The sequence below is a fragment of the Monodon monoceros genome, unplaced genomic scaffold (assembly GCF_005190385.1).
Source record: "Monodon monoceros isolate NGI ecotype Baffin Bay Population unplaced genomic scaffold, NGI_Narwhal_1 Super_Scaffold_7, whole genome shotgun sequence".
Taxonomy (NCBI): domain Eukaryota; kingdom Metazoa; phylum Chordata; class Mammalia; order Artiodactyla; family Monodontidae; genus Monodon; species Monodon monoceros.
In genome coordinates this window covers 102099425-102107703 of record NW_021703784.1, presented here as the reverse complement: position 1 = coordinate 102107703, position 8279 = coordinate 102099425, and the positions used below count along the sequence as shown (strand labels likewise).

At 55.2% G+C, this 8279-nt stretch overlaps 1 protein-coding gene across 1 annotated transcript; it reads left to right on the top strand.

Annotated features, from left to right (window-relative positions):
- The first annotated feature begins 1041 nt into the window (after positions 1 to 1041).
- POLD4 (DNA polymerase delta 4, accessory subunit) lies at positions 1042 to 2962 on the top strand. Its single transcript, XM_029209090.1, has 4 exons — positions 1042 to 1453; positions 1691 to 1780; positions 1995 to 2106; positions 2466 to 2962. The coding sequence occupies exons 1-4, from the start codon at positions 1138 to 1140 to the stop codon at positions 2488 to 2490; spliced, it is 543 nt and encodes a 180-aa protein (XP_029064923.1). The 5' UTR covers positions 1042 to 1137; the 3' UTR covers positions 2491 to 2962.
- Positions 2963 to 8279: the final 5317 nt, after the last annotated feature.

Here is an 8279-nt window from a genome sequence, read left to right as displayed (position 1 = left end):
AGGAGGTCTTCCAGTGCTAAGCCAGCCTCAAGGTCCAACCCACTCTGACCCTCTCTTCCCCCTTTTCCTGTTTGTTAGGAATTTTATCCTGGCACTGACAATGTGTGTGTCCGTGTGCTTGCCCTTTAGCCTGTGAGCTCCTGGGGAGCACGGAGGGACAATGGTTTTCTGGGGCCCCACCATTGCCTGTGACTATCAGTACTTCCTACTTCCTCATTTTATCGTGTACCGCATGGCTTGCGGGATCTTAATTCCCGGAACCCGGGATCAAACCCTCACCCCCTTCAGTGGAAGCTCCGAGTCCTAACCACTGGACTACCAGGGAAGTCCCCAGTACTTCCTACTTTCAAGAACCATTTCTGTCTATTTCAGTAGAGTGAATATGTGGGGAAGTGCTTAGCACAGTGCTCGGCTGTAAGTGCCATATATGTGTTAGGTTTATTGTTGGTATTTTTTCCTCATACTCTCACGTTGGGGTGGATTTTACTGACGAAGGACTGGGGATCCAAACGCACTCTGGCCTCCTGCGCGGTGTGGAATCTTCCTGACTAGAGGACGAGCGGGGGCAGGCTGTAGGACCCCAGGAGAGCCAAGGAGGCGAGCACTCGTCTGGACTCAAGAGTGGGCAGTGTCTCTGGGCGCAGCTTTCAGAACCCATGGGCTTCTCCGGGCAGGTCTCCTAGGGCCGGTGGGGGTGGCGCGGGAGCCGGGAAGGGGTCGGGATGAGCCCAAACTCTCTCCGGACCTCCAGACCTGCCCACACAACACTCGGTGGGCCAAGGGGCGGGACTGGAAGTCTCCGGCTGGGCTCTGGGGAGTTACACACCGGCCACGGGGATTAGTGAGGCTGAAAAGAACATTTGCCTAGGAAGGGAAAACGGGAAGTGAGAGGCTGAGGATAACACTCTGCAAGTCCCCAGAGACCCGCTGTAGACCAGTGAGGGGGGGGCGGCAGGAGGAGGTGGTGCAGTCTGGCGATATCATGACAGGTCCCCCACCCCAGCCTCACCCCTTCTCCCCCAGAACGCAGCTGCATCAGATGCCCCGCCCCCTCTGCCTGCACCACCTGTCATTGGCTGGGGATAAGCCTTGCCCCACAGAGGCGGCCTCCCATTGGCTTAGGTCTTTGCTGTTTGCATGCCTGTGGGGGTGGGGGAGAGGCGTCATTCCCTGGAACCCTCGGACTTCCTTTCTGTTTGTCTGGGTCATCCGTCTGCCCATCGCTGGCCCCAGGCTTGCTCTCTGGCCCCAGCCCTCTCTCACTCTCTCTCTCTCTGCAGCTGTCTCTCTCGTGCCCGCTGGCCTGTCTCTCCTTCCCGGCAGTCGCCTCCTTCTCCGCCTGCCTGGGTGGCCGCCATGGGCCGGAAACGGCTCATCACTGACTCCTACCCTGTAGTGAAGAGGAGGGAGGGCTCCGCTGGGCACAGCAAGGGGGAGCTGGCACCAGAGCTAGGTCTCTGAGGTGTGGGAGGGCGGGAGGAGTGGATGTGAGGGACACGAGAGGACGTGGGCAATGGAAGGGGAAGTGAAGTATGTCCTCTGCTTCCTACACCAGACCTGGCAGTGGACAGCAGAGGCAAAGGGGCGGTGAGGGCTGGGGAACAGTGGGTCAGCTGTGAGGCAAGGGGCAGGGGACCAGCCCGGCAGGGCACAGGCTTGGGCAGGCCTGAGGAGCAGCATGTCATTGCAGGGGAAGAGCCCCAGCCCCTGAGCGTGGATGAAGCGGAGATGGAGCTGCTGAGGCAGTTTGACCTGGCCTGGCAGTATGGGCCCTGCACAGGTGAGAGCCCCCTCAGGCCCCGAGAGCACATCCCGGAGCCAGTCCTGCCACCCACTCGGCACCCAAGCAGCCCCAGCCCCTGCCTGACCCTCTCAGCACTGTCTCTGGAGACCAGGGGTGTGGAAGTCCTGACACACCCCTCCACCCACACTCTCTAGCCTGGACGCTTCCCTGCCCCCCACGAGGCCCCACTGTCTTCTTTCCACCCCTGCAGGGATCACACGGCTGCAACGCTGGCATCGCGCAGAGCAGATGGGCTTAGAGCCTCCCCAAGAAGTGTGGCAGGTGCTGCAGACCCACCCCGGTGATCCGCGCTTCCAGTGCAGGTCAGAGGCCGGTGGGGGGCTCTCAGGGGAGCCAGGGACTTCTCCAGGCACCACCAGCCTGCTGGCCCTGGATGGGGGCCGTCCTGACTGGAGGAAGAAATAGGTGCAGCCTTGGGGGGTCCTCGCTGAGCAGGCAAGAAGGTTCTACAAGGTGCTGGGCTCAGGAGGCAGAAGCTTGCCTTAATACTTATCTCTGAGCTAATGGTGGAGGAAGGGTACACTAGGGCCCAAGGGACTATTTAATACTGAGAGGTTGGCCAAGGACCAGAGGCCGTGGCCAAGAGCTGGGGCTGGTGAGAGCCAATCAAGAGACTTAACTGACGCGGGTTTTTCCCTCCATCCCACACCCCCTCGCACAGCCTCTGGCATCTCTATCCCCTCTGAAGCACCACCTTAGACCTCCCGCCCACTACTTGAGGACCTCCAGACACAAGCTAGAACCAGTTGCTGCCCCTCGGCTCAGCTCTGCTGTGGAGAACATTTGGCAGGAAAGAGGTTCACAGTGAAGGGAAGAGGCTGAATGTGGAGGTCCGACCAGCAGGCTCCCAGTGCCCCCTCTGAGATCCGACACAGCCGAAGCCAAGCACCTCCTACGTGGAGAGTGGTTTCTGAGGACGAGGACCTGGCCATGACCCTTCTGAAGCCTGCCACGTGCCTGACCTGAACACTGTGGTCCTTGGGATGATGTGGCAAATTAGGCACAGCTTTGGGAAGAACCAGACTCTGGCAGAAGGCAGAAGACCGAAGAGGCAAAGATGCACTCCGCACCTCAGGCTGGGAATCTGAGGGCAGAACTGGCTGAGCTTACGGGGCGAGGGGTTCACTAGTGCTTATCAATAAAGAACTCTGAGCCTGGGAGCCTGACCTCCAGTCTCGTAATGTGGCCCTGCTTGGACGGGCAGCACCCAGAAGGTTGATAGGTGGGAGAGAACTAGCACCATGCTTTCCTGCAAGGTGCGTGTGCCTCTTCCACTGCCTAACCCTAGACCTGAGAGGAAGGAAAGAGAGACACCTTAAAAAAAAAAAACCAACAGTCAGTCCTCACAAGCGCTGAGCAACCTCTGGCGCCCCCTGGTGGCGCACACTATTCTAGCCACCTTCCCTTACCAGCCAGGAAAACCCCACTGGAGCCACCACCTAGCCTGCCCAGGGCTGCCCACCTCACAAAAATGGGTTCTTTGTCAGAGCAGGATCCATGGGGCCCATGACTCATAAGGTCCAGACAGACATACACATACCCAGCAAGCACCTGTACTTTCCCACATGGGGGCCACCTGGATCCAAAGCAGGGTTGGGGGAGCGTTTCAACCTGCAGGACCTGCTCAAAGATGGCCATCATCTGAGGAGCTTTGTTAGGGAACTGGAAGGTCCTGGGGATGGAGGAGAACTGGCCGTATTCAGAAACAGCGCTTAGGGGACCCTGGGACATACGACGTGGAGAACGGAATCAGTACTCCTTTTAATGGTGTTACTTCATTTGATGCATCAGCCCTCCATCCTGGGGCAGATAGAGACAGAACTATTAACTCCTTGGGAACAGGCGTAAAGGGCAATCAAGTGGCCTTTTTAGTCCCCATTTTATTGAGCACTGACCATGCCTCAAGTACTTTAAATGTATTATCCCTAAATTTCCTAAAAGTCCTTCACGGTAGATTTTACAGAGAGGGAAACTGAAGCCTAGACGGTTGTCCAAAGTTGCCCAGAAGTGCCAGCAGCAGGTATGTGGTGGCGCAGAGACTGGGGCCGTGTGCCCTGGGCTCTTCCCGTCTCCGCTGTGGCCCCTGCCCGGCTGCTGAGCACCTGCTGTGTGCTGGGCTCTAGAGCTCCTCTGGGCTGTTAGTGGTGAGGAGATGGACAACAACAAACACGTAAATATGATGTCAGGCGGTGGTCAGTGCTGGGCAGAATTAGGGTGAGAGGTCAGAAAATGCCAAGGGTGCTGAAGAGGTTGGTCAGGGAAGGCTCTCTGACAGGGTGGCATCGGGCAGGCCGAAGCGACAACAAGCACACCCTCCCCAAGGCAGGCGTGTTTCCAGACTGGTCCAGGGGCAGCACGGAGGCCAGGGGCCGGGCAGAGGGAGCGAGGAAGTGGGGGGGCAAATGAGGCCAGAGAGGTAGCAGGTTGGTCCCACAGGGCCTTGTGGACTGGGACGAGGAACCTGGATTTTATCCTGAGTGAGAGAGGAAGACACTGGTGGGGTGGGTCTTAAGCCAATAAATGACAATCAATCTTACGTCTTGAAAGCATTACTCTGGCTGTTGGTAGAAAACAGACTGTGGGTTTGGAGGAAGAAGAGGCAATGAAACCACTCAGGAGGCTGCTGGAGTTGGCCTCATGAGAGGTGATGGTGATTTAGCCCCGCGCGGGAGACGGAGGTGGTAAGAAGTGGCCAGCTTCTTTTCTTTCTGTATTTTGAAGGGAGAACTAACTGACAGGACTTGCTAATCAGTTGGCTGTGGGGTTTAAGAGAGAGAGGAGCGAAGGATAACTCCAAAGGTTTTGGCTTGAGCAACTGGAAGAGCAGAGTTCCCATTACTAAGATGGGAAAGATTGCGGGAAGGGGAGGGTGGGGCAGGGAATTAAGAGTTCAGATTTGAGGTCTGTGACACATCCAAGCTGGGGAGTAGGCAGTGGACATGCAAGTCTGGAATTCTAGGGAGAGCTCTGGGTTTGAGGTATAAATTGGGGCATCTTTTAGGTGGCATTTAAAGCCGTGTGTGGGGATGAGATTACCTGAGTGAGTATAGTTAGAGGCGAGAAGTGGTCCAAGGACAGCGCTGAGGCTTCTATGCTTAGAGGCAAGGGAGGCCTGAGCAAGGAGACCGAGGAGGGGCCAGACTGGAGAGAAGTCAGGAGAGGGTAGGGCCTGGGAAGCCTGGGCAGAGGGTCAAAGTCTCAGATGCTTCTGAGAGGCTGGTAAAATGAAGTCTGAGAAGAAGAGCACACTGGACTCGGCAACGTGGCGGTCACAGGAGACAAGCAGCTCCCACGGGGTGATGGGGGTGGGACTGGGCCTGGAGTGGGCTCAGGGGGAAGGGCAGGGGAAGTGGAAACGGGGAGCATGCTGATCCTTTCAGAGACCTTTTACTGTAAAGGGAGCAGAGAAACGAGTGGCCACTATTGAGGGTGTGGGATCAAAGAACCGTTTTGATTTGTTGTTCTGTCTCGTCTTTTGCTTTAGCTAGAGTGACAGTACAGCATAATGACCCGGTGAGGAGAGTGACCCGACAGGGAGTCTTTGTGAAGTTGAGAAGGGCCAGGACTAGGACACAGGGAAGAGTGTGGACTTAGATCGGAGCATCCACTGTGACAGGAAGGGAGGCAGAGGATATGCGAGTAGATGCAGGTAGGAGGACACGGTTGGGGGTGGGAACATTCAAGAATCAGATGCTTGCTGACAGCCTGGTACGCTGGGAGGGATCTGATGTTTAGTGAGCGCCAACCCACGCCATCTGCTGCACTTCACGCTGTCTAGTTGACTGCTCAGAACAATCTCATTAGGTGAGTATTATCCACTCTCACAGATAAGGAAACCGAGGCTGAGAGGGAAAGTGCCCTGCTTCATCCGTGAGCACCGGGGCTCAATTCTCACCCGGGTCTGTCTTCCCACTGTGTTACCCCACACCTGCATTCCCACCCGCACCTGCACTCCAGGTGTTTAGGGTGGCATCGAAGAGATAAGACCCACCCATGTGGAAAGCTGAAAATCAATGTACTACAGGGGCTTCCCTGGTAGCGCGGTGGTTGAGAGTCCGCCTGCCGATGCAGGGGACACGGGTTCGTGCCCCGGTCTGGGAAGATCCCACATGCCGCGGAGCGGCTGGGCCCGTGAGCCATGGCCACTGAGCCTGCCCGTCCGGAGCCTGTGCTCCACAACGGGAGAGGCCGCAGCGGTGAGAGGCCCGCGTACCGAAAAAAAAAAAAAATGTACTACAAGTGCTACCTTGGGGCAAGTAGGAAGGTATAGACATGGAGTTCTCAGGAAGGAGAGAGTGTTAAAGGGACCCTCACTGCAAGAGCCCTGAGCACAGGACTGCCACGTCGGCATGGCCCCCGCCTTACCTCATCACGCCTGGCCCCTCAGCCCACCAGGCCCCTGCTTCTCAGACCTTTCCACTGCAGAATGAATGCACACTCGCCACCAGGGCCACTCTGAACATTCTTAGTAGTTGTGTGTTTTCTCTCTGGCCAATTTTGCATTCTGCTCCATGATGTGTGTGGGGTAGTGGCTGTAACGTAAAAATGGCTGAACTTACTTACCAAGTAAAATGAACCCCAGGAAGATGCGGTCCTGTGTGGCCTATGGCTGGTTTCATATACCGCGACACGCCCACTACCACCCAGCTGAGGCTGAGCTGCACTGCAGAAAGCACCAAACAAGCGTGTGTTGGGAGGAAATGGGAGGTCAGCGGCCCTTGAAGGGTGAGTAAGAGTCAGCAGACACAGAAAAACATTCTAGACTGAGGGACTGGGTTGAGCAAAGGCGGTGAGGAGAGGTGGGTGTGTGTGCCCAGGGGAGATGTGTGCAGACTGCAGCACTTGCTCTACAAAAATCAGCGCAACCCAAAGCTAGCGTTTCGGTGCTTGCTATGCATCCAGCACCGTCCTAAGTGCCTTTTATCCTCACAGCAATCCTAGAAATTATTATAAACGTTTTATAAAGCAATTTAGAGAGGAAATTCAGGCACAGAAAGGTTAAGTACTTGCCCAGGATCACACAGCATGTGACTGAGGAGAATAAATAGGATTTGATCCCAGAGTCCCGCTCCAGAGCCTGCACTCATATCATGTGGCATAACACTAGTGAGGTGGCCGGAACAAACACAGGTTCTTGAGCCTGAGACAAAGGAGTTTGGACTCATCGGTGGTGATGAGAGTGCCTGAAGGTTTTTGAGCAGGAGAGGGACAGAATAAAAATAATCATTCTGGAGAATCTGTCTGACCAGACTAGACGGGGAAGAAACTGCAGGCAGGAGGGCCAAGTAGGAAGCTATAAAATATTCAAAACATGGTTGCTGAGACCTAGATTAGCAGACAATGCGAAGGACAAAGAGCTAGCTACACGAGAGGTTGCAAAGGAAGCTGGCAAGACCTGCGTTTGGGAAGGAAGGATACGGGGAGGAGCCGGCCACTATGACTCAGGTTTTGAGCTCGGGTGGGTGAGAGAATGCTGGTGCCATGGGCAGAACAAAATGGAAACTGGGAGGGGAAGACAGGCTTGATTTCATGCATGTTTAGTTTGAGATGATGACAGGACATCCAAATGGAAACATCTAGTAGGCAATGGAAACCCAGAGGTCAAGTCCAGCAGCAAGGTCAGAGAAGGGTGTGGAATCCAGGGGACAGAGGGGAATCACCTGCCAGGAGCTGACATTTGAGCCCACGACCATGGACGAGTTCTCTGAGAGGAAAGGGAGACAGGGAGAGGGTGCAAAGATAGGACCAAAGATGGCACTTGGGAAAATTCTCTCTAGAAGAAGGTGGAAGAAGGCCAGCAAAGAAGAGGGGAGAGTGTCAGAGTGGCAGGAGAGTCGACGTAGTGTTCGGGAGGCTCCCGAGAGCTTCACAAGTGGTAGTGGCTGGTGTGATGGTGCCGAGACGTCAAGGAAGATCTCATTAGGAGGAGGTGGAAAGGTACAGGATGGCTCACCCTAATTCGGTCCCCACATTTCCTGCTTCCCTCTGTCCTTGTTCTGTAATTCTCGCTGGCATCTCAGCTGTCATAGTATCTACCATGCCACACCCATCGAAGAGGGGCACACTGATTCATTCTTTATTGACTCAGGTGTGGCAGCACTTATCCACCCTCAAACTCTGACAAACTCACTAATAGCGTGAGGGCTTAAGGAGCTAATTTACCAAGAAACTCGAGTAAGCAGGGAAAGGAAGACATTTCTGAATTAGTCTAGAAGTAGATGGAAGCCACAGCAGTGCCAGCTTGAGCGAATTTGGGTTAACACCACCTCCAGGACTTAGAGGATCCTCAACATGATTGCTAGTTTTCTCGGCAAGTAGGTCTCCAGTCCATCCACCTGAGTCCTAATCTAGAAAACAACTTTGTGCCAGTCAGCACAGGCAAATCAGAGCCCTGGTCCCTAAGCTTCAAGAGCTTTACTGCAGTGCGCGAGAGAGACACAGAGCCCTGGTCCCTAAGCTTCAAGAGCTTTACTGC